The sequence below is a fragment of the Pseudophryne corroboree genome, chromosome 3 (assembly GCF_028390025.1).
Source record: "Pseudophryne corroboree isolate aPseCor3 chromosome 3, aPseCor3.hap2, whole genome shotgun sequence".
Taxonomy (NCBI): domain Eukaryota; kingdom Metazoa; phylum Chordata; class Amphibia; order Anura; family Myobatrachidae; genus Pseudophryne; species Pseudophryne corroboree.
The window spans coordinates 344,701,946-344,729,198 of NC_086446.1; the positions used below are offsets into that span (position 1 = coordinate 344,701,946).

The 27,253-nt window shown below is 48.0% G+C and overlaps 1 protein-coding gene across 1 annotated transcript in view; it reads right to left on the reverse strand.

The window, feature by feature from the left end:
- CWC25 (CWC25 spliceosome associated protein homolog) overlaps nt 1-27,253 on the reverse strand; it is a 103,716-nt gene that overhangs the window by 42,216 nt on the left and 34,247 nt on the right. Inside the window, exons 2-3 of the mRNA XM_063959701.1 lie at nt 19,631-19,803; nt 16,469-16,705 (exon numbers count right to left, since the gene is read on the reverse strand). Coding sequence (XP_063815771.1) covers nt 16,469-16,705; nt 19,631-19,803 — 410 coding nt within the window. The remainder of the gene's footprint in view (nt 1-16,468; nt 16,706-19,630; nt 19,804-27,253) is intronic.

Sequence of the window (27,253 nt, forward strand, 5' to 3'; positions counted from 1 at the left end):
CTCTTCTCACCAAGCTGCTTGCCTATTGTCGAGTAGCTCATCCCAGCCTTGTGCAGATCTACAATTTTGTCCCTGGTGTACTTAGACAGCACTCTGGTCTTGGCCATGGTGGAGAAGTAGCAGTCTGACTGTTTGAGGGTGTGGACAGGTAGTATTCACTCTAGGAGTGAAAAGGGACAGTGCGCCGGACTCCGGGGGCACATGTGCGCGCGCGTGGCGAAACCGGGCGCGCGTCCGAAATGGGGGCGCGACCACGCCTCCGTCATTTTAGGGGGCGGTGCGGCCCACAGACGCTACTATAGAGAGCGTCTGTGGCAGTGCTTCCCCCAGCCCTCTCCCAATGCGTGAATGGATGCCGCGCGCATGCGCACAGCATCTATACACGCCGGGAGGGCAGGGAGCGGGCGGCTGTTCTAGCAGGGCGCCGCAAAAGGGGCAGGGCGGGTTTTGCCTGTTAAAAAACGGGCAGGGCGCGGCGCCCTGCTAAAACAGCCTAGAGTGAACACTAGACAGGTGTCTTTTATACAGATCACCAGTTCAAACAGGTGCCATTAATACAGGTAATTAGTGGAGGATAGAAGAGCTTCTTAAAGAAGACGTAACAGGTCTGTGAGAGCCAGAAATCTTGCTGCTTGGTAGGTGTCCAAATATTTATTTTCCACAAGAAAATACAAGTAAATTTATTAAAAATCCTACAATGTGATTTCCTGGTTTTTTTTTTCAAGATTCTGTCTCTCACAGTTGAAGAGTACCTATGATGGAAATTACAGACATCTCATCTTTTTAAGTGGGTCAACTTGCACAATCGGTGGCTGTCCAAATACACACACACAGATAACGAGATTTATGGTAGACTTACCATTGTCAAATCTCTTTCTGCGAGGTACACTGGTTTCCACAAGGTATAACATCAGGGTGTAGAGTTGGATCTTGATCTGAGGCACCAACAGGCTAAAGCTTTTACTGTTCCCAGGATGCACCGCACCTCCTCCTCTATAGCCCCGCCTCCATGCACTGGAGCTCAGTTTTGTTAACCAGTCCAATGCAATAGCTGGTAAGAGAGACTGCAGATGTTAGTCACATAGAACCACATTCTCACGACAGGAGAAGTGACTAGCGGCTAATGCCATACAAACTCAAAGAAGCTAAGTGCGTCAGGGTGGGCGCCCTGTGGAAACCAGTGTACCTCGCAGAAAGAGATTTAACAATGGTAAGTCTACCATAAATCTCCTTTTCTGCAGCGGGGTACACTGGTATTCCACAGGGAATAACATCGGGGATGTCCTAAAGCAGTTCCTCATGGGAGGGAACACACAGTAGTGGGCACATGAACTCAGCATCCTGGGAGGCTGAAGTATCAAAGGCACAGAACCTAATGAACGTGTTCACTGAGGACCACGTAGCCACCTTGCACAATTGTACTGCGGACGCGCCACGGTGGGCCGCCCAAGAAAGTCCAACAGACTGAGTAGAATGGGCCTTGATAGCAGGAGGAGCTGGGAGCCTAGCCTGCGCATATGCTTGTGCAATCACAATTCTAATCCATCTGGCCAAGGTTTGCTTATTCGCAGGCCAGCCACGTTTGTGAAAACCAAAAAGTCCAAAGAGGGAATCTGACCTCCTCATAGAGGCAGTCCTTTCCACATAAATACGGAGAGCCCGTACCACATCCAAAAGATCGCTCTTTGGAGGACAAACCAGAAGAGATGAAGGCCGGAACCACAATCTCTTGGTTAAGATGAAAAGATGATACCACCATAGGCAAATAACCTGGTTTGAAGAACTGCCGGTCATGGGTGAAAAATCAGAAAAGGTGGGCTACAGGACAAAGCGCTTAAGTACGACACCCTCCTAGCAGAGGCAATAGCCAACAGAGAAACAACCTTAAGCGTAAGACATTTAAGGTCCACAGAATCAAGAGGTTCAAATGGAGACTCTTGTAGGGCATTCAGAACAACAGATCCCATGGAGCCACAGGACGGACATAGGGAGGTTGAATCCGTAGAACAACTTGAGTGAAAATATGAACGTCAGGAAGAGACGCAATTTACCTCTGAAACCACACCGACAAGGCAGATATATGAACCTTGAGGGAAGCCAGACGAAGGCCTAAATCCAGGACTTGTTGCAGAAAAGTCAAAAGTCTGGAAGTACTAAACTTGGAAGCATCGTAATTCTTAGTAGCACACCATGTGAAGTAAGAATTCCAGAACCTGTAATAAACCCGAGCTGAAGCTGGTTTACGGGCTTTTAACAGTTTGAATGACTGCCTCAGAGAATCGTTTGGCTCTCAGGAGTGAAGCTTCAAGAGCCACGCCATCAAAGCCAGTCTGGCCAGTTCCGGGTAGACACAAGGGCCCTGAACGAGGTGGTTTGGGCATTGAGGCAGTAGAAGAGGACGCTCTATCGAGAGACCTTGCATGTCTGAGAACCAATGCCGTCTGGGCCACGCTGGAGCGACTAGAAGAAGTAGTATTCCACATTTTTGCTTGAACTTCCGTAGTGCCCTGGGCAGAAGTGACACCGGAGGGAACCCGTATGGCAGTCGAAAGTTCCATGGAATCGCCAATGCATCCACGAACCCTTCTTGAGGATCCCTTGTCCTTGCTCCGAAAACCGGAACATTGTGATTGTGTCAAGACGCCATCAGGTCTACATCTGGTAGGCACCACTTGTCCACTAGGAGTTGAAAGACTTCCGGATGAAGACTCCACTCTCCAGCATATATGTCCTGATGACTGAGGAAGTCCGCTTCCCAGTTGAGGACCCCCAGAATGAACACTGGCGATATTGCTGGCAGATGGCGTTCCGCCTATTGAAGGATTTTTGACACTTCCATCATTGCCATGCAGCTTCGAGTGCCGCCTTAATGATTTATGTATGCCACCATGGTGGCTTTGTCCGATTGTACTTCAACAGGCCTGTTCTGTACCCGAGGCAGGGCCAGTGTCAGCGCATTGAACACTGCCCGCAATTCCAAAATGTTTAATCGGGAGGAGAGATTCCTCCCTGGTCCACCGACCCTGGAGAAAGTGTTGCTCCAACACTGTGCCCGAACCCTTCAGGCTGGCATCCGTCGTTAGGTGGACCCAGTTGGAAATCCAGAAGGGACGGCCCCTGCTCAACTGTTGATCCTGTAGCCACCAGCTCAGTGACAGACGAACCTCCAGAGTCAAGGAAATCATTTTGAGACCTGATCCGATGAGGTAGGCCATCCCACTTGGATAGAATTAAACTCTGCAGAGGGCAGGAATGAAATTGAGCGTACTCTACCATGTTGAAAGCCGACACCATGAGGCCTAGTACTTGCATCGCCGAGTGTATTGACACTCTTGGGCAAGAGATGAAGTATCTGATCCTGTCCTGAAGTTTCAGGACCTTTTCTGGAGACAAGAACAATCGTTGGTTGTGTGTGTCCAGCAGTTTTCCCAGGTGCACCATGCTCCAACCAGGGACCAGCGAGGACTTCTTCCAGTTGATGAGCCACCCGTGGGCTTGTAGGAATTGGACCGTCAGTTCCAGATGACTGAAGAGAACCTCTGGGGAGTTTGCCAGGATCAGCAAGTCATCAAGATACGGCAGGATCCTGATACCCTGACATCACTGCCATGACCTTGGTGAAGATCAGAGGAGCCGTGGTCAATCCAAAAGGCAAGGCCTGGAACTGATAATGTAGGTTGCCAACAGCAAACCGCAGATATTGCTGATGTGACGTGGCAATATGTATGTGCAGGTAAGCATCCTGTATGTTCAGGGATACCATATAGTGCTTGGGCTCCATGGCCAGAACAATAGAGCGCAGAGTTTCCATATGGAATTTGGATACTCTCACAAATTTGTTCAATGATTTGAGGTTGAGTATAGGCCGGAAGTACCCATTTGGCTTCGGAACTAGAAACAGGGTCGAATAGTATTCCCTGCCTCTCTGAGAGAGAGGCACCAACACTACCACTCCTGTATCCAGGAGGGATTGTACAACCTAGTGTAGAGTTTGCGCTTTCAACAGATCCGCAGGGATAACCGTCATGCAAAACTGGCGAGGGGGATGTCTCTTGAAGGAGATCGCGTACCCGTGAGATAACTTCCCGCACCCAGTCGTCCGAATTGGTCTTTAACCAGGCCTGGGCGAACTGCAGAAGTCGGCCTCCCACCCTGGGGTCCCGCAGGGGGAGGCCCGCCCCGTTATGCAGCAGGCTGACGGGCGGCCCAAGATTTTTTAGATTTGGGCTTAGTGTTTTTGGAGGTGCAAGCCTATCTCGGGTATGCCTGACCTTTTGATTTACCTGTAGGTCGAAAGGAACGAAAAGTGGTACTCTTAGCCTTCGAAGCAGAAGGATTTGTACTTGTGAGAAATGCAGTCTTGGCCGTCGCCAAGTCAGTCACAATCTTGTTCAAATCCTCCCCAAATAGTATGTCTCCCTTAAAAGGTCCACCTTCCAGGACCTTAACCACAGAATCCGGCAAGCCAGTATAAACGTATTAGACGCCTTGGCCGCCATTACGCCTGCATCAGAGGCCGCCTCCTGAATATAGTGGGAGGCTTTGGTAATATACGACAGATATTGTCTGGCAGTGTCAGAAATATCCTGAGGTAGCTCATCCTCAATTGCCTGAACCCATGCTTCAATTCCTTTTGCAGCCCAAGAGGCTGCCATAGTGGGTCTATGTACAGCACCGGTAAGAGTGCAAATAGTCTTCAGGCATCCCTCCATACACTTATCTGTCGGCTCCTTCAGTGAGGTGACAGTGGTGACAGGTAGAGTAGAAGACACCACGAGACGGGCGACATGAAAGTCCACCGGTGGTGGAATCTCCCACTTGTTACTCAATTCTGCAGGGATAGGATAATGAGCTAGCATCTTTTTAGACAGGGAAAATGTATTTCCTGGAGACAACCAGGATTCCTGATGTATGTCAATTAAAAGGTCAGAATGTGGTAGAACTACTTTAGCGACCTTCTGCCGTTTGAACTTATCAGGTTTGTAAGACGTAGCAGGGGGCTTAATCTCATCATCAATCTGGAGAATCAGCTTGATAGCCTCCACTAGGTTGGGAACATCAACCTGGGTTTTTAGAGTCCTCATCAGAAGCAACTGTATCAGTGTCTGACAGATCAGTATACTCCCCATCCTCATCGGATGAATTATCCGAAATATTAGTGGATTGTGAGGAAGAAATGGCCCGCTTAGATGACCCCTTGGCCCCAGACGGGCGTGGGGTAGACTTTTGTTTAACCAGATTGATTTTATTGTTGTAACTGGTTAGACAGAATATCAACCCAGGGCGGATTAACTACAGGGACAATATGTGGCTGTAATGGCAAAGGAGGTCCCACAGGGGGCATAAGGCATGTTACAAGCGTAGTCGGCATACTTGAAAACACTGCACAAGGTGGGTCCTGGTTGGCCACAGGTGCTGCGAGCAGAATAGAAGGAGAATGGCACCCAGTGACTGAACCCTCAGCTGAAACTTCTCCCTCAGGTAAATCCGTGGAGCCAGCACTGCATGATGCAAGAGCATCTGCGGATTTCCCGCCCTGTGTAGCAGACATTATAGGTAATGTAGCGTTAGGGCGCAACAGTACAAAATAGCCAGACAAATACAAAACCTGCAAATAACCCCCTGTGCTATGTGACAGTAAATACAGAGCACAAACAGGATTTAAGCGGTGTGAGGTGACTGAAAAACACAGTGAAAAATACAAAACAGTATATCCTGTGTAGCACTATATATATTACATGAGACCCTGACGCACATGGCCCCACCAGGGTACAGAATATAGTGATAGCAATACGTGATACACAAGAATGGAATCCACACAGCAGCTACAGGCACACTCAGTCACAGGTACAACGCAGAAGTTATTACAGATAAACAATAATACTGCACTGGACTAGTAACACTACATATAGATATGTATGTATACAGATAAAACAATGCACAGTAACTACTGGATGTATATCACTGAATACTTGTACTAAATATTCAGATAGCAGTACACTTGTTCTTAACTAACACTGTCTAGAATGACATGTAGAATACTCAAGTGCCTGTAAATGCACAGCGCTGAGGAGACAGAGCCCTGCAGTCTCGGAGACCAGCCCAGCTAGTAGTGAAGATGGCGCCAAAATCTCTTCAGAGAGAGTGAGGGAGAGAGAAATGCAGCTCCAGGGCGGGAACACCAGCAGAAGATGGCGCCCGGAGCTGGGGGAGGGGCTACAGGTCAGCGCCTTATCCCCTATGCTGGACTTCACCACCGGGTACTATGGAGCCTATTGTAAACGGATTTTAGTAAATCCAACCTGTGCTCCCTGCCCTGGTGGATATAGTGGGGTCCCTGTGCGGCACAGTGTCCACGCCAGCGGCGCGGTCAGTCTCCTGGGACCACAACCGGTTAGCGATTTACTGGCGGGTTCCACCTGGGGGACCCTCTTACCTCCTCCCCGTAGTGCAGCCACGCGATCCTGGAGAGGGCAGCGGTGGTGTGCCTAAAAACTGGTGCATCTCCGCTGCAAGTACCTGGGAACTCGGCCGCGGGAGTATGCAGCGCCACTGAGTGAGGTGATGGAGCCGCAGCACAGCATGTCATAAAAACATAAGTGCTGCGGCCCTTGAAGTCTTCTAAAAAGCTCTTTTCAGGGCTGCCTAGCGCAGCCCCACATGTTAGTGACATGAACTGAAGGCACCAACTTACAAACTGAGCTCCAGTGCCTGGAGGCGGGGCTATAGAGGAGGCGGTGTGGTGCATCCTGGGAACAGTCAAAGCTTTAGACTGTTGGTGACGCAGATCAAGATCCAACTCTACACCCCGATGGTATTCCCTGTGAAATACCAATGTACCCCGCTGCAGAAATATACACACAAACACAAATGCAAGTGTGCATATTGTACAACATAGTTCATGATTTTAAATAGCATGTACTGGTGGCTTTAAGCCAGCTCAAAGCAAGCGACTGTCTACATACTCAGCAACTACCAACATACACACACCAGACAGGGTAAGCAGAATAGGTTTAAGTGCCACAATAAAGGTTGTGGAAGATTTAGCAGCTAGTACCCAAGTGCCAGACTTTTGGGCCCTACACACTGGCCGACATGACTGCACGATATGAACGATCTCGTTCATTAATGAACGAGATAACGTTCATATCGTGCAGTGTGGAGGCTCCAGCGATGAACGATGCGCGGCCCTGCGCTCGTTCATTGCTGGTGTCCCGTCGCCTGTGCATGCAGGCCAATATGGACGATCTCGTCCATATTTGCCTTTAGTTCTATGGAGCCGTATGATGGGGGGAGTGAAGTAACTTCACTCCCCCCGTCACTGCCCCCCCCCCCCCCCCCTCGGGCAGCTTGGCGGCGGATCGGCCAGTGTGTAGGGCCTATTTCATTTAGGCCTCAAAATATTTTTATTATTTAAAAATACAAAAACAAACAAAAAAAAACAAAAAACCTATTTATTCAGTTACAGATAACAAACAATACCAACAAGCTTAAGGTCCATACACACACTATGAGCAACGTCGTCTAGTTTTTCCTCGCCGGGTGGTCGCCCATACACACTGAGCGATATGACGTTTACGTAGCGACCGGCCGTGCATACAGCTCCTGGACAACAGTCCAGATAGAGCATGCATGCACTGCCGACAGACGATCGTTGCTGACCCGTGAGGCCCGCTTCGATCATCGCTGGCGGCATACACACTTTCACTTTCCGAGAAAATGAGTGACTTCGCTCAGGAAGAGGGAAAATGAGCGACGTCGCTCATTTTCTTGTAAAATGTGTATGGGCCTTCAGTCTAACTAATTTGCCAATAAGCTTGGTTGGGGTATTTTTGTCTTGCCATATGATCGTTCTCACTACTTCACCTACTTTAGAACTGTATGTTTTGTAAATATATATATATATTCCATTGGTGAATCCACAACGCTCGTCTAGCTGAGACTGCCATGGCATTGGCCTTTGATCCCAAAAGACCAATATTTCTCGCAGCTTCCTTAAGGTATGCTGCAGCGTCCTTGATATAACCCAGCGTCAAGAGGACGCTATCCCTATCTAGGGTATCTATTTCAGAAGACAAGTTGTCTGCCCACTTTTCGATAGCACTACTTACCCATGCAGACGCAATGACAGGTCTGAGTAGCGTACCTGTGGTCGCATATATGGACTTTAACGTAGTTTCTTGTTTAAGATCCGCAGGATCATTAAGGGCCGCCATGTCAGGTGACGGGAGCGCCACCTTTTTAGATAAACGTGACAGGGCCTTGTCAACGGTGGGGGGTGACTCCCACTTTTCCCTATCCGTCGAGGGAAATGGATAAGCTACCGTAATTCTTTTGGGAATCTGAAACTTTTTGTCAGGAGCTTCCCAGAGTTTTTCAAATAGCGTATTCAGTTCATGAGAGGGAGGAAACGTTATCTCAGGTTTCCTTTCCTTATACATACAGACCCTTTTATCAGGTATAGCCGGGTCCTCAGTGATATGTAGTACCTCTTTAACCTCCACAATCATGTACTGAATGCTTTTTGCCAATTTTGGATCTAATCTGGAATCGCTATAGTCGACACTGGAATCAGAGTCCGTGTCGGTATCAGTGTCTGCCAACTGGGCCAGCGTACGTTTCTGTGACCCTGAGGGGACCTGACTTTGCAATAACATATCTTCTACAGATTTCTTCCATGCCTGGGTCTGAGACTCATACTTATCTAGCCTCTTACTAATAAGAGCCACATTAGCATTCAAGGCGTTCTACACATTTATCCAATCCGGATCACCCCTGCAGCCGTTTGTGTCCCTAATACAGCCTCCTCCTGGGAAGAGCCTTCATCCTCAGACATGTCGACACACGTGCTCCAAACACCCAGAGACACACCGGGCATATAGGGGACAGACCCACAGTAAAGCCTGTTAGAGAGACACAGAGGGGATTTGCCAGCTCACACCCCAGCGCCCAATCAGCGGTTCTGAAGCGCCCAACAAATGCCTCAGACCTGTAGCACTTTTAATATAAAGTATATTGCACCAAATTAGCCAGTGCCCCCCACCGTTTTGCACCGATACTTGTCAGTGTGAAGAAAGTACCAGCGTCTCTGTAGAAAATGGCGCCGAGTGAGCTGGGAGGACGAAGCTCCACCCCCTTAATGGCGCGCTTCCGTCCCGCTTCTTCTATGATTATACTGGCGGGGGTTTTGGACAGTGCCTCGGCACTAATGTCCCTTTTTTGTCAGTGCCCCCCCCCCCCCCCCCCCCCCCCGGCGCCCTGCACCCTGTAGTGCTGTGTATATGTGGGAGCTTGGCGCGCAACGTCCGCGCTCTGTGCGGTACCTCAGAGAATGTGGTCACTGAAGTCTTCTTTTCTTCAGCTAATCACCTGTCTTCTGGCTCTGTAAGGGGGCGACGGCAGGCTGCGGGAGTGAGCATCTAGGCGTACCCAGCGATCAGCACCCTCAGGAGCTAATGGTGTCCTGTAGTCAGAAGCAGAGCCCTTGAACTCACTGGAAGTGGGTCATACTTCTCTCCCCTAAGTCCCACGAAGCAGGGAGACTGTTGCCAGCAGTCTCCCTGAATATAAAAAAACCTAACAAAAAGTCTTTTTTCAGAGAAACTCAGTAGAGCTCCCTGTAGTGCGTCCAGTCTCACTGGGCACAATTCTAAAACTGGAGTCTGGAGGAGGGGCATAGAGGGAGGAGCCAGTTCACACCCTTTCAAAGTCTAAAAGTGCCCATGACTCCTGCGGATCCCATCTATACCCCATGGTTCTATGATGACCCCAGCATACTCTAGGACGTATGAGAAATAAATATATATATATATATATATATATATACATATATATATATACATACACACACATACATATACACACATATACATATACACACACATGCACACACACACACATATCTACACACACTGAAGTGCCAAAAGTCATGGAAAAGGTGCCTAGTATAGTGTCGGACCCTCTCTAGCCCGGTGAAGTGCGGCAACTCGACATGGCATCGATTCCACCAGTGGACAGAAGATCTCTGGAGAGATGTTGACCCATGCCATCTGGAGAGCTTCCTGCAGCTCTCCACAACATTTTTATAAATGCTTGATTGGATTCATGACGGGCGAATGTGATGAACACACCATGCTCCTTGAACCAATTATGGGGACAACTTGGGGCCGATGACAGTGCATTATGCTGATGGAATATTTCACCTTTGTGGGGTCCACGATTTCCATAAGGGTCATCAGGTAAAGCAACATGTCTTTTTTCCGGTAAATGATGTGTTCAGGCGGACCAGCGGACCCAACACATGCCACACAAACACACCCCAAACCATTTTCTCACCACCACCTGCCTGCACAATGCCTTATTACCTTTACATACAGCTATCCCATTATAGATAGATATCATTTTGCACTTAATGTATGCAGATTCACATCCTCCCAACAAACAACACACACACACACACACACACACACACACACACACACACACACACCACACTGAGCTTAAACAAACCGATAGCAAAAATAAGAATTTACTTACCGATAATTCTATTTCTCATAGTCCGTAGTGGATGCTGGGAACTCCGTAAGGACCATGGGGAATAGCGGCTCCGCAGGAGACTGGGCACAAAAGTAAAGCTTTAGGACTACCTGGTGTGCACTGGCTCCTCCCCCTATGACCCTCCTCCAAGCCTCAGTTAGGATACTGTGCCCGGACGAGCGTACACAATAAGGAAGGATTTATGAATCCCGGGTAAGACTCATACCAGCCACACCAATCACACCGTACAACCTGTGATCTGAACCCAGTTAACAGCATGATAACAGAGGAGCCTCTGGAAAGATGGCTCACAACCACAATAACCCGATTTTTGTAACAATAACTATGTACAAGTATTGCAGACAATCCGCACTTGGGATGGGCGCCCAGCATCCACTACGGACTATGAGAAATAGAATTATCGGTAAGTAAATTCTTATTTTCTCTGACGTCCTAGTGGATGCTGGGAACTCCGTAAGGACCATGGGGATTATACCAAAGCTCCCAAACGGGCGGGAAAGTGCGGATGACTCTGCAGCACCGAATGAGAGACTCCAGGTCCTCCTCAGCCAGGGTATCAAATTTGTAGAATTTAGCAAACGTGTTTGCCCCTGACCAAGTAGCTGCTCGGCAAAGTTGTAAAGCCGAGACCCCTCGGGCAGCCGCCCAAGATGAGCCCACTTTCCGTGTGGAATGGGCTTTTACAGATTTTGGCTGTGGCAGGCCTGCCACAGAATGTGCAAGCTGAATTGTGCTACAAATCCAACGAGCAATAGTCTGCTTAGAAGCAGGAGCACCCAGCTTGTTGGGTGCATACAGGATAAACAGCGAGTCAGATTTTCTGACTCCAGCCGTCCTGGAAACATATACTTTCAGGGCCCTGACTACGTCCAGCAACTTGGAGTCCTCCAAGTCCCTAGTAGCCGCAGGTACCACAATAGGCTGGTTCAAGTGAAACGCTGAAACCACCTTAGGGAGAAATTGAGGATGAGTCCTCAATTCCGCCCTGTCTGAATGGAAGATCAGATAAGGGCCTTTACAGGATAAAGCCCGCCAATTCTGACACGCGCCTGGCCGAGGCCAGGGCCAACAACATGACCACTTTCCATGTGAGATATTTTAACTCCACAGATTCAAGTGGTTCAAACCAATGTGACTTTAGGAACCCCAAAACTACATTGAGATCCCAAGGTGCCACTGGAGGCACAAAAGGAGGCTGTATATGCAGTACCCCTTTTACAAACGTCTTAACTTCAGGAACTGAAGCTGGTTCTTTCTGGAAGAAAATTGACAGGGCCGAAATTTGAACCTTAATGGACCCCAATTTTAGGCACATAGACACTCCTGTTTACAGGAAATGCAGGAATCGACCTAGTTGAAAATTCCTCCATCGGGGCCTTACTGGCCTCACACCCCGCAACATATTTTCGCCAAATGCGGTGATAATGTCTTGCGGTTACATCCTTCCTGGCTTGATCAGGGTAGGGATGACTTCATCCGGAATGCCTTTTTCCTTCAGGATCCGGCGTTCAACCGCCCTGCCGTTAAACGCAGCCGCGGTAAGTCTTGGAATAGACAGGGTCCTTGCTGGAGCAGGTCCCTTCTTAGAGGTAGAGGCCACGGGTCCTCCGTGAGCATCTCTTGAAGTTCCGGGTACCAAGTCCTTCTTGGCCAATCCGGAGCCACGAGTATAGTGCTTACTCCCCTCCGTCTTATAATTCGCAGTACTTTTGGTATGAGAGGAAGAGGAGGGAACACATACACTGACTGGTACACCCACGGTGTTACCAGAGCGTCCACAGCTATTGCCTGAGGGTCCCTTGACCTGGCGCAATACCTGTCCAATTATTTTGTTTAGGCGGGACGCCAACATGTCCACCTTTGGTTTTTCCCAATGGTTTACAAGCATGTGGAAGACTTCTGGGTGAAGTCCCCACTCTCCCGGGTGGAGGCCGTGCCTGCTGAGGAAGTCTGCTTCCCAGTTGTCCACTCCCGGAATGAATACTGCTGACAGTGCTATCACATGATTTTCCGCCCAGCGAAGAATCCTTGCAGCTTCTGCCATTGACTGCTTCTTGTGCCACCCTGTCTGTTTACGTGGGTGACTGCCGTGATGTTGTCCGACTGGATCAACACCGGCTGACCTTGAAGCAGAGGTCTTGCTAGGCTGAGAGCATTGTAAATGGCCCTTAGCTCCAGGATATTTATGTGAAATGATGTCTCCAGGCTTGACCATAAGCCCTGGAAATTTCTTCCCTGTGTGACTGCTCCCCAGCCTCGCAGGCTGGCATCCGTGGTCACCAGGACCCAGTCCTGAATGCCGAATCTGCGGCCCTCTAGAAGATGAGCACTCTGCAACCACCACAGGAGGGACACCCTTGTCCTTGGTGACCGGGTTATCCGCTGATGCATCTTAAGATGCAACCCGGACCATTTGTCCAGCAGGTCCCACTGGAAAGTTCTTGCGTGAAATCTGCCGAATGGCTTTGCTTCGTAGGAAGCTACCATTTTTCCCAGAACCCTTGTGCATTGATGCACTGAGACTTGGCTCGGTTTTAGGAGGTTCCTGACTAGCTCGGATAACTCCCTGGCTCTCTCCTCCGGGAGAAACACCTTTTTCTGAACTGTGTCCAGAATCATCCCTAGGAACAGAAGACGAGTCGTCGGAACCAGCTGCGATTTTGGAATATTGAGAATCCAACCGTGCTGTCGCCACACTACCTGAGATAGTGCTACACCGACCTCCAACTGTTCCCAGGATCTTACCCTTATCAGGAGATCGTCCAAGTAAGGGATAACTAAAACTCCCTTCCTTCGAAGGAGTATCATCATTTCGGCCATTACCTTGGTAAAGACCCGGGGTGCCGTGGACCATCCAAACGGCAGCGTCTGAAACTGATAGTGACAGTTCTGTACCACAAACCTGAGGTACCCTTGGTGAGAAGGGTAAATCTGGACATGAAGGTAAGCATCCTTGATGTCCAGAGACACCATGTAGTCCCCTTCTCTTGAATTTGAACCTCTGTATGTAAGTGTTCAAAGATTTTAGATTTAAAATCGGTCTCACCGAGCCGTCCGGCTTCGGTACCACAACAGTGTGGAGTAATACCCCTTTCCCTGTTGCAGGAGGGGTACCTTGATTATCACCTGCTGGGAATACAGCTTGTGAATGGCTTCCAAAACTGCCTCCCAGTCTGCTTGTAAAGCCCCAGCGTCATGCTGAGGGCTTGGCAGAGGCGGGAGAGGGCTTCTGTTCCTGGGAACTGGCTGATTTCTGCAGCCGTTTCCCTCTCCCTCTGTCACGGGGCAGAAATGAGGAACCTTTTGCCCACGTGCCCTTATGGGAACGAAAGGACTGCGCCTGATAATACGGCGTCTTCTTATGTTGAGAGGCGACCTGGGGTAAAAACGTGGATTTCCCAGCTGTTGCCGTGGCCACCAGGTCTGAAAGACCGACCCCAAATAACTCCTCCCCTTTATAAGGCAATACTTCCATATGCCATTTGGAATCCGCATCACCTGACCACTGTCGTGTCCATAACCCTCTTCTGGCAGAAATGGACAGCGCACTTACTCGATGCCAGTCGGCAAATATCCCGCTGTGCATCACACATATATAGAAATGTATCTTTTAAATGCTCTACAGGCAATAATATACTGTCCCTATCTAGGGTATCAATATTTTCAGTCAGGGAATCCGACCACGCCAACCCAGCACTGCACATCCAGGCTGAGGCGATTGCTGGTCGCAGTATAACACCAGTATGTGTGTAAATACATTTTAGGATACCCTCCTGCTTTCTATCAGCAGGATCCTTAAGGGCGGCCATCTCAGGAGAGGGTAGAGCCCTTGTTTTGACAAGCGTGTGAGCGCTTTATCCACCCTAGGGGGTGTTTCTCAACGCACCTTTACCTCTGGCGGGAAAGGATATAATGCCAATAACTTTTTAGAAATTATCAGTTTTTTATCGGGGGAAACCCACGCTTCATCACACACCTCATTTAATTTCTCAGATTCAGGAAAACTACAGGTAGTTTTTCCTCACCGAACATAATACCCCTATTGGTGGTACTCGTATTATCAGAAATGTGTAAAACATTTTTCATTGCCTCAATCATGTAACGTGTGGCCCTACTGGAAGTCATATTTGTCTCTTCACCGTCGACACTGGAGTCAGTATCCGTGTCGGCGTCTGTATTTGCCATCTGAGGTAACGGGCGCTTTAGAGCCCCTGACGGCCTATGAGACGTCTGGACAGGCACAAGCTGAGTAGCCGGCTGTCTCATGTCAATCACTGTCTTTTGTAAAGCGCTGACACTGTCATGTAATTCCTTCCAGCAGTTCATCCACTCAGGTGTCGACCCCCTAGGGGGTGACATCCCTATTACAGGCAATTTGCTCCGCCTCCACATCATTTTCCTCCTCATACATGTCGACACAAACGTACCGACACACAGCACACACACAGGGAATGCTCCGATAGAGGACAGGACCCCACTAGCCCTTTGGGGAGACAGAGGGAGAGTTTGCCAGCACACACCAGAGCGCTATATATATACAGGGATAAACTTGTATAAGTGTTTTTCCCCTTATAGCTGCTGTATTGTTTATACTGCGCCTAATTAGTGCCCCCCTCTCTTTTTTAACCCTTTCTGTAGTGTAGTGACTGCAGGGGAGAGCCAGGGAGCTTCCCTCCAACGGAGCTGTGAGGGAAAATGGCGCCAGTGTGCTGAGGAGATAGGCTCCGCCCCTTTCTCGGCGGCCTTTTCTCCCGTTTTTCAGTGTAATCTGGCAGGGGTTAAAATTCATCCATATAGCCCTGGGGGCTATATGTGATGTATTTTCGCCAGCCAAGGTGTTTTTATTGCTGCTCAGGGCGCCCCCCCCTAGCGCCCTGCACCCTCAGTGACCGAAGTGTGAAGTGTGCTGAGGAGCAATGGCACACAGCTGCAGTGCTGTGCGCTACCTTGGTGAAGACAGGATGTCTTCTGCCGCCGATTTTCCGGACCTCTTCTTGCTTCTGGCTCTGTAAGGGGGCCGGCGGCGCGGCTCTGGGACCAGACTCCATGGCTGGGCCTGTGTTCGATCCCTCTGGAGCTAATGGTGTCCAGTAGCCTAAGAAGCCCAATCCACTCTGCACGCAGGTGAGTTCGCTTCTTCTCCCCTTAGTCCCTCGATGCAGTGAGCCTGTTGCCAGCAGGTCTCACTGAAAATAAAAAACCTAAAACTAAACTTTTCACTAAGCAGCTCAGGAGAGCCCCTAGTGTGCACCCTTCTCGTTCGGGCACAAAAATCTAACTGAGGCTTGGAGGAGGGTCATAGGGGGAGGAGCCAGTGCACACCAGGTAGTCCTAAAGCTTTACTTTTGTGCCCAGTCTCCTGCGGAGCCGCTATTCCCCATGGTCCTTACAGAGTTCCCAGCATCCACTAGGACGTCAGAGAAAGGTTGATGACCCCTGGCATCGAGTGTCATCATGATATCAACAGTTCTATTAATGTGCAGTGATAGAGTCACTGCAGACTATCAGGACAGGATAAAGCATTGCTGGAATTCTATATGATGTACAGTGATCTACTTGCTGCATATTAACAGGTCCAGATCAGGGATTGCTGGCTTGTCATGTAAAGTACAGTGATCACCTAGCTGCAGATTAGCAGGACAGGGTCATAGTGCTAGATTTTTTACATAAAATATAGTGATTTACTTGCTGCAGATTATCAGGATAGGGTCAGACAACACTAGCTTGCTATATCCTATACAAAAATCTCCTGGCTTCAGAGTATCATTTTTATTTTATATAATGTACAATGATCTACTTGCTGCAGATTATAAGGCTAGGTTCAGACAGTACTGAGTTTCTATACAATTTACAATGATCTCCTGCCTGCAGGATAACTTAATATACATTTCCAAATATTGCAGAGAGTAACCTGATCATGAAGAGTGGATCCTCACGGATCTTGTTTGCAATGTCCAAGGAAGAAGTGGCTCCAGAAGCAGTAAATATAGATCCTGGGAGAAGTCCAGTCTCCGTAGAAGGCCCAGTTTCAGGGTCCTGCATTTTATCAAGGATGAACTTGTCCACTGGCCTACCTAATAGGTATTCCTCCCTGTTCACCATGCCTCCTGGCCCTTGGTACATCCAGTCCAATTTTTCATCCTTTTTTCTGAGGAATGAGAAGCAAAAGACAAATTAACAGCTAATAAAATGGGAAAGACTAGTGTATATATTTTAGCACCAGGCAGTTCTAACAAAGAATATTTTTGAGGACTGTATCAGAATCTGTTTTTCAAAGACTATTTGCATCAATGTAAATGCTGATTCCATCCAGAACAATCCGATGGTTAAGAAGTTGATGGAATCTGATTGGCACTGAATTGTCTAAACGGATATCAGAGAAAAGGTAAAGAAACAACAATAAGTGCAACTAAAAACCTGCAGAGCTATTTCACAGTGGAGTGGATACAGGGCTGAACCTAATTTGGCCGTAACTGCTCCCAGTCTACGTGCATGGAATTTAATGCGGATATTCGTCAGTATAGAGTTGTGTGCATTTCTGCAAAGTATCGCCCCTCTCCGTGCACTTGGTGTTGTTGTCTTTGTTACCAGTGCACACTTGTCCCTTTCCCTTGTGCGAGAGAGCCACCTGAAAATGAGCACAACTCTGTAAAGCACACAATTCTGCTGGCAGAGCTGACGTAATCACCTACTTACACCCCATCAGCTGCAAGTGTGTAGGCTCAGTTCCTAAGCATGTGCAGTGCACAAACACGCATTAAGATACTCTATGTCTGCAAAATGGACACGTTACGGCTGCATTAACGCCAATATTGAGACATTTCAGGAAATAGTGATGAATACAGGCCTAGGTGTAATGTATTGTCGTGATTATTTAGAAACGCAAACTTATTGAGTAAACCCAGAAAGGCACTGCCCTATATCAAGGGTATCCGCTCTGCCCCAAGTATATGAACAGTGCTGAACTGCAAATAGGGATTCAGTATGATTTACCGGTGGACGGGATGCAGACTGTCAATATCCAGACAGTGGCATCCTGCCCACCAGAATGCCGGCAGCGGAGCGAGTACAAAGATCCCCTTGTGGGCTCGCCATGCTGCGCTCGCCACAGGATCTATTCCCACTCTATGGGTGTCGTGGACACCCGAGAATGGGAATAGCCTTGTTGCGCCGGGATTCCGGCTGGCGGCATTGTCAGCCATCGGGATTCCGGCGTCGGTATCATAACCACCGGGATACTGATAGCTGGCAAATTAAATGTATCCCACAAATAGTTGTATGTAAATGGTAAAGAAAGGAACAGAGAGCCTAATAATGCCAATGGGCAGGGTAACCTCCAAAAGTAATAACTCTTGGGACAAAAAAAACAAAAAACTTTGTAACTCAGAGTAGGAAATAGATATTTCAAAATAGTTTTGAAAATAACATATTGCTCTCAAAAGCCTAAAACAGGATTTATTATACCCTGTACTTGTCCTATATTGTCAACTATAAGTTGCTGTTTTCCTGCTTGATTATTTGTTTATGTACTCTGTAATTGGGTGCTGCGGAACCCTTGTGGCGCCATAAAAATAAAGGATAACAACAACAAACAAAATCAAGGCTTTACCTTGACCTCATGACTAGACCGATAAGCAAATTTTATGTTTGCAAAAGCCACAGGAGGCACCTTGTGTAAAAAGATGCCGGATTCTGTGATCTGCTGCTGCATTTGAAGGTGCAGAATCGGATCCTCTGCATGAACATTGACACCTGAGGAGTGTCCGGTCAAATGACGCTGCTGAAGCCACTGGCTTCAGTACGCCCAGAAAACAAGGACAACATGTCCAAATTTCCTGTGTCTCTGCATTCTGTGTCATTGTTTTGGTATTATGTGTTTTTAATGTGCCATGTCCATAGGTTCCCCCTGTGAACCCCAGCTTGTCATCGTTGTGGAATGCAGGCTACTAGTCTCTGTGGAAAACAAGCTGCTTGATTCTAGGTATATGACATCTGGGAGAACCAGAAGTGTCAGCAGGAGGCATCTGGAGGGCGGAGTCCTATGGTCCGGCAGTGACTGGGCGTGGCCGCTGTTTGTGCGGCAACTTAAAGTGTTAAGTTTTGCTGTACACTGTGTGTGTGTTTCTTGTGGTCCTGAGGAGGGAATTGTTGCCCTGAAACGTTGATGTCTAATACACAAGCATTGTTTTACTGCATACTGAGTGCCAGTTATCTCTGTTTGGAATTTGTATGCATCCTAATTTGGGCACCAGGGCAAGCTTTTGCGATTTAATAGGAGTGCTATAAAATATATATATATATATATATATATATATATATATACACACACACACACACACACACACACACACACACACACACACACATACATATATATATATATATATATATACACACACACACATATATATATACACATATATATATATATATATATATATATATATACACACACAAACACACCCACACACACTGTAGATGCGATGCGAAAGCCCTCACTCACTGGTTGACTGATCACTTTTCATCTTCCTAGCATATCTGTAAGTAAGAGAACATGTAACATAGGTATTCTGCAGTGGGAAATAGGAAAACTGCGTAACTAGAATTTGTATTAAAAATCCCCTAAGGGGATGAAAAGGTGGTTGACATAATGACGTAATTACCGATGCGTGGCTTGCGTTGCATGAACGATAACGGACAATCGGATCAAAATTTGCATTGCACCTCCAGTGTGTAAAATTTAATAAACTACAAAAATGGTCCTGTCACTTTTTACCGTTTCTGCTACGAGTGCTCCTCCATGGATTAATATTTACTTACATTAAGACGTCTCAAATTTGCATCTCTATAGATGTACCAAACTTTTAACACCCATTTATATGTACAACAGTGAAAATCAGAAACTCCCATGAGAAGAATGGGTAGAACAGCTAGTATATCATAAATAGCCTTTGTTACTGAAGCTACTAGCTAAAATCACTAACTACCCTTTCCAGGCTACATAAATACAAGTTTTACATGAGGATGATTTGCCACACAGATGACAACATTCTCACTCATTATAGCCTCTCACTTCACAGCTCCTGTATCCTCAGCAAATTTCTGCATCTCTTCCCGTGCCCTCTCTTCTCGCAGCTCCCGCTGTAGTTCCTCAATTTTCTTCTGTTCCGCTTCATGTTTTTGCTCTGCTTTCCACACTTTCTCCACATTGCGCAATGTCTGTGGGTGCCAGCTTTTTTTCAAATTCTAAGGAAATAAACAAATTTAAAAAGAGGCACTACCCACAAAAAAAAAGAACATACAGTAACTTTTGATAAGTAACACACCTCTATCGGTGCTTCAATTGTACCATTTTCTTGTTTCCCATGTCTACAAGCTGGTTTAATAACGTAATGCTTTCAACTAAACCATAAACTATTATGGAAGTATCAAATGAAATGCGCAAGTTTCACTTCTGTTTGTATCAAGGTTTTAGCATCAATGGGGGTCATTCCGAGTTGATCGCTTGCTAGCAGTTTTAAGCAGCCGTGCAAATGCTATGCCACCGCCCACTGGGGAGTGTATTTTAGCTTAGCAGAAGTGCGAACGCTTGTGCAGCCCAGCTCTACAAAACCAGTTTGTGCAGCTTCAGAGTAGCTCTGAACCTACTCAGCGCTTGCGATCACTTCAGCCTATTCGTGTCCGGATTTGACGTCATACACCCGCCCAGCGAATGCCCAGCCACACCTGCGTTTTTTCAGACACGCCTGCACGTTTGAAAACACTCCCTGAAAACGGTCAGTTGACACCCAGAAACGCCCCTTTCCTGTCAATCTTCTTGTGGCCGTCAGTGCGACTGAAAACTTAGTTAGAACCTGAGCACAACCACAAAGAGCTTTGCACCCGCACGTATCGCATGCGCATTGCATTCCATATGCATAAATGCCGTTTTTTCACCTGATCGCTGCGCTGCGAAAATCGCCAGCGAGCAATCAATTCGGAATTTACAGTCAAAGTAAACCTGTGTAAAGCGGCCCGTAGGCATTACAATTTATTACATGAACTTAAAATGTATAAAAATAGGATTTTAAATACCTACCGGTAAATCCTTTTCTCGTAGTCCATAAGGGATATTGGGGGAATCTAGTACGATGGGGTATACATGGGGGCCAAAGGAGCCAGTGCACTTTAAATTTCTTCAACTGGGTGTGTTGGCTCCTCCCCTCCCACAAGCAGTTATAGATAAAAACGTGCCCAAAGGAGAATGGACATGTATGAGAGAAGTAAGTATGATAAAGAGTGGAGAGATTTACAAACCAGCAAAACACTAACATATAACAACCAGCAACGGCTGGTAACAACAACAGCAACAATTGAACAGGTACCCACATAACAGAGAACCTTCAGAAAAGTCACCGCACTGAGGTGGGCGCCCAATATCCCTTATGGACCACGAAAAAAGGATTTACCAGTAGGTATTTAAAATCCTATTTTCCCTAGCGGGATCCAGGTCATCCCCAGCATCATCTGTATCAGATAGTATAGCAGGTCAACCACGCTTCTGGGGACCTGCATGAGAAGGGGAGCTGTGCATTTGCCCTAGCAGCTAAATCAGCATCAGTTTGTTGCAGTAGCTGAATTTTCTGCACATTTGCAGTGAGCTGGGATGACATATCTGACATCATAGTCTTAAGAGACCCTAACCAGTGGGGCTCTGAACCCTCTCCCCCAGCCCCTTCACTGGTTTGTGAAGATTGACTGCATTATCACAGGAAACCAAGACAGTAGATAATGGAGAGAATCTGGTGTGACAAACACTGCAGTTTGTGTTTTCCCATGTTCACAGTAAGCACAAACAAAATACACACAGACAGTGGATAATGAAAGCCTGCCCTACTGACTGTGAGAGAAGAAACAGGGGTAAAGAGGAACACCAGCACACCCTGAGCTGCACTGCCCCAGTGAGGCTGTCAGCTTGCCTAAAACACAGTAAACACTAATAATTTACGTCCTATATAGAATCAGGATAGTGTACACAAGCGGCTCTCCCCCTTTGCTACGCCCTGTATCAGATATCCAATGTGGCTGAGGAGTCAGGAAGCGCTGTGTGTGCTGTATATGGCTGCAGTAAACAGAGGAAGGTGCAAAAACGCCTGCATGTCCCGCACTGAGGTAGCTCCGCCCCCTCCAATGGTGTCCGAGTTACATATATAGATTATACTGGCAAAGTCTCCAAAGTAGCTTAAAACATCACACAAGTGCTAGTCAAGCCCTTGTGTGCCAGTTCTACAAGGGGGATCTTAGCGGGACCCCCCAGGGAGGGTCCCATACGCCGCGCCCATGGTCAACCGCACTTTGAACCGGGACCCCCGGTTTATACTCACCACCGATCTCACCTTCAGGCAGCGTTTAGGGGTGTGCAGCGTTCTGTGGCTGTGACAGCCAAGGCGTAGTGCCCCGCTGAACAAACAGCCCCTCAGGACAGTGGTCCTGCAGCGGGGAAGTGACTCTGACACCTTGCAGAGGCCGATGACCGACCCCCTTCCTAACTCCCACGGTTCAGGTATGCTGTTGCCCAGACAGCATACCGAAAATAATAAAAGTTTTACAAGAAAATGAAGGAAACTCTCTGGTGCTGCAGAGATGGGCATCCTCTCCTGAGGGCACTTTTTTTTAAACTGTCTGTGAAAGGGAGCATAGAGGGGAGGAGCCAGCACACCCAGTTGAAGAAATTTAAAGTGCACTGGCTCCTTTGGACCTCGTCTATACCCCATCGTACTAGATTCCCCCAATATCCCTTATGGATGCTAGAGAAAAAATAAGAATTTACTTACCGATAATTCTATTTCTCGTAGTCCGTAGTGGATGCTGGGGACTCCGTAAGGACCATGGGGAATAGCGGCTCCGCAGGAGACTGGGCACATCTAAAGAAAGCTTTAGGACTATCTGGTGTGCACTGGCTCCTCCCCCTATGACCCTCCTCCAAGCCTCAGTTAGGATACTGTGCCCGGACGAGCGTACACAATAAGGAAGGATTTTGAATCCCGGGTAAGACTCATACCAGCCACACCAATCACACTGTACAACTTGTGATCTGAACCCAGTTAACAGCATGATAACAGAGGAGCCTCTAGAAAAGATGGCTCACTACAGCAATAACCCGATTTTTTTGGTAACAATAACTATGTACCAGTATTGCAGACAATCCGCACTTGGGATGGGCGCCCAGCATCCACTACGGACTACGAGAAATAGAATTATCGGTAAGTAAATTCTTATTTTCTCTAACGTCCTAAGTGGATGCTGGGGACTCCGTAAGGACCATGGGGATTATACCAAAGCTCCCAAACGGGCGGGAGAGTGCGGATGACTCTGCAGCACCAAATGAGAGAACTCCAGGTCCTCCTCAGCCAGGGTATCAATTTTGTAGAATTTTACAAACGTATTTGCTCCTGACCAAGTAGCTGCTCGGCAAAGTTGTAAAGCCGAGACCCCTCGGGCAGCCGCCCAAGATGAGCCCACCTTCCTTGTGGAGTGGGCATTTACAGATTTTTGGCTGTGGCAGGCCTGCCACAGAATGTGCAAGCTGAATTGTACTACAAATCCAACGAGCAATAGTCTGCTTAGAAGCAGGAGCACCCAGCTTGTTGGGTGCATACAGGATAACAGCGAGTCAGATTTCCTGACTCCAGCCGTCCTGGAAACATATATTTTCAGGGCCCTGACAACGTCTAGCAACTTGGAGTCCTCCAAGTCCCTAGTAGCCGCAGGCACCACAATAGGTTGGTTCAGGTGAAACGCTGAAACCACCTTAGGGAGAAACTGAGGACGAGTCCTCAATTCCGCCCTGTCAGAATGGAAAATCAGATAAGGGCTTTTACAGGATAAAGCCGCCAATTCTGACACGCGCCTGGCCCAGGCCAGGGCCAACAGCATGACCACTTTCCATGTGAGATATTTTAACTCCACAGATTTAAGTGGTTCAAACGAATGTGACTTTTGGAACCCAAAAACTACATTGAGATCCCAAAGTGCCACTGGAGGCACAAAAGGAGGCTGTATATGCAGTACCCCTTTTACAAACGTCTAAACTTCAGGGACTGAAGCTAGTTCTTTTTGGAAGAAAACTGACAGGGCCGAAATTTGAACCTTAATGGACCCCAATTTCAGGCCCATAGACACTCCTGTTTGCAGGAAATGTAGGAATCGACCCAGTTGAATTTCCTCCGTCGGGCCTTACTGGCCTCGCACCACGCAACATATTTTCGCCAAATGCGGTGATAATGTTTTGCGGTTACATCCTTCCTGGCTTTGATCAGGATAGGGATGACTTCATCCGGAATGCCTTTTTTTTCCTTCAGGATCCGGCGTTCAACCGCCATGCTGTCAAACGCAGCCGCGGTAAGTCTTGGAACAGACAGGGTCCTTGCTGGAGCAGGTCCCTTCTTAGAGGTAGAGGCCACGGATCCTCCGTGAGCATCTCTTGAAGTTCCGGTTACCAAGTCCTTCTTGGCCAATCCGGAGCCACGAATATAGTGCTTACTCCTCTCCATCTTATCAATCTCAGTACCTTGGGTATGAGAGGCAGAGGAGGGAACACATACACTGACTGGTACCCCCACGGTGTTACCAGAGCGTCTACAGCTATTGCCTGAGGGTCCCTTGACCTGGCGCAATACCTGTTTTTCCCAACGGTTTATAATTATGTGGAAGACTTCTGGGTGAAGTCCCCACTCTCCCGGGTGGAGGTCGTGCTGAGGAAGTCTGCTTCCCAGTTGTCCACTCCCGGAATGAATACTGCTGACAGTGCTATCACATGATTTTCCGCCCAGCGAAGAATCCTTGCAGCTTCTGCCATTGCCCTCCTGCTTCTTGTGCCACCCTGTCTGTTTACGTGGGTGACTGCCGTGATGTTGTCCGACTGGATCAACACCGGCTGACCTTGAAGCAGAGGTCTTGCTAAGCTTAGAGCATTGTAAATGGCCCTTAGCTTCAGGATATTTATGTGAAGTGATGTCTCCAGGCTTGACCATAAGCCCTGGATATTCCTTCCCTGTGTGACTGCTCCCCAGCCTCGCAGGCTGGCATCCGTGGTCACCAGGACCCAGTCCTGAATGTCGAATCTGCGGCCCTCTAGAAGATGAGCACTCTGCAACCACCACAGGAGGGACACCCTTGTCCTTGGTGACAGGGTTATCCGCTGATGCATCTGAAGATGCGATCCGGACCATTTGTCCAGCAGGTCCCACTGGAAAGTTCTTGCGTGGAATCTGCCGGATGGGATTGCTTCGTAGGAAGCCACCATTTTACCCAGAACCCTTGTGCATTGATGCACTGAGACTTGGCTCGGTTTCAGGAGGTTCCTGACTAGCTCGGATTACTCCCTGGCTTTCTCCTCCGGGAGAAACACCTTTTTCTGGACTGTGTCCAGGATCATCCCTAGGAACAGAAGACAAGTCGTCGGAACCAGCTGCGATTTTGGAATATTGAGAAACCAATCGTGCTGCCGCAACACTACCTGAGATAGTGCTACACCGACCTCCAACTGTTCCCTGGATCTTACCCTTATCAGGGAATCGTCCAAGTAAGGGATAACTAAAATTCCCTTCCTACGAAGGAATATCATCATTTCGGCCATTACCTTGGTAAAGACCCGGGGTGCCGTGGACCTCTGAACTGATAGTGACAGTTCTGTACCATAAACCTGAGGTACCCTTGGTGAGAAGGGTAAATTTTGACATGAAGGTAAGCATCCTTGATGTCCCGAGACATCATGTAGTCCCCTTCTTCCAGGTTCGCAATCACTGCTCTGAGTGACTCAATCTTGAATTTGAACCTCTGTATGTAAGTGTTCAAAGATTTTAGATTTAGAATCGGTCTCACCGAGCCGTCCGGCTTCGGTACCACAACAGTGTGTAATAATACCCCGTTCCCTGTTGCAGGAGGGGTACCTTGATTATCACCTGCTGGGAATACAGCTTGTGAATGGCTTCCAAAACTGTCTCCCTGTCAGAAGGAGACATCGGTAAAGCCGACTTTAGGAAACGGCGAGGGGGAGACGTCTCGAATTCTAATTTGTACCCCTGAGATATCACCTGAAGGATCCAGGGGTCTACTTGCGAGTGAGCCCACTGCGCGCTGAAATTCATTGAGACGGGCCCCCCACCGTGCCTAATTCTGCTTGTAAAGCCCCAGCGTCATACTGAGGGCTTGGCAGAGGCGGGAGAGGGTTTCTGTTCCTGGGAACTGGCTGATTTCTGCAGCCTTTTTCCTCTCCCTCTGTCACGGGGCAGAAATGAGGAACCTTTTGCCCGCTTGTCCACGAAAAGACTGCGCCTGATAATACAGCGTCTTCTCATGTTGAGAGGCGACCTGGGGTACAAACGTGGATTTCCCAGCTGTTGCCGTGGCCACCAGGTCTGAAAGACCGACCCCAAATAACTCCTCCCCTTAATAAGGCAATACTTCCAAATGCCGTTTGGAATACGCATCACCTGACCACTGACGTGTCCATAACCCTCTACTGGTAGAAATGGACAACGCACTTAGACTTGATGCCAGTCGGCAAATATTCCGCTGTGCATCACGCATATATAGAAATGCATCTTTTAAATGCTCTATAGGCAAAAATATACTGTCCCTATCTAGGGTATCAATATTTTCAGTCAGGCAATCCGACCACGCCAACCCAGCACTGCACATCCAGGCTGAGGCGATTGCTGGTCGCAGTATAACACCAGTATGTGTGTAAATACATTTTAGGATACCCTCCTGCTTTCTATCAGCAGGATCCTTAAGGGCGGCCATCTCAGGAGAGGGTAGAGCCCTTACAAGCGTGTGAGCGCTTTATCCACCCTAGGGGGTGTTTCCCAATGCACCCTAACCTCTGGCGGGAAAGGATATAATGCCAATAACATTTTAGAAATTATCAGTTGTTATCGGGGGAAAACCACGCATCATCACACACCTCATTTAATTTCTCAGATTCAGGAAAACTACAGGTAGTTTTTCCTCACCGAACATAATACCCCTTTTTGGTGGTACTCGTATTATCAGAAATGTGTAAAACATTTTTCATTGCCTCAATCATGTAACGTGTGGCCCTACTGGAAGTCACATTTGTCTCTTCACCGTCGACACTGGAGTCAGTATCCGTGTCGGCGTCTATATCTGCCATCTGAGGTAACGGGCGCTTTAGAGCCCCTGACGGCCTATGAGACGTCTGGACAGGCACAAGCTGAGTAGCCGGCTGTCTCATGTCAACCACTGTCTTTTATACAGAGCTGACACTGTCACGTATTCCTTCCAACAGTTCATCCACTCAGGTGTCGACCCCCTAGGGGGTGACATCACTATTACAGGCAATCTGCTCCGTCTCCACATCATTTTTCTCCTCATACATGTCGACACAAAACATACCGACATACAGCACACACACAGGGAATGCTCTGATAGAGGACAGGACACCACTAGCCCTTTGGGGAGACAGAGGGAGAGTTTGCCAGCACACACCAGAGCGCTATATATATACAGGGATAACCTTATATAAGTGTTTTTCCCCTTATAGCTGCTGTATCTTTAATACTGCGCCTAATTAGTGCCCCCCTCTCTTTTTTAACCCTTTCTGTAGTGTAGTGACTGCAGGGGAGAGACAGGGAGCTTCCCTCCAACGGAGCTGTGAGGGAAAATGGCGCCAGTGTGCTGAGGAGATAGGCTC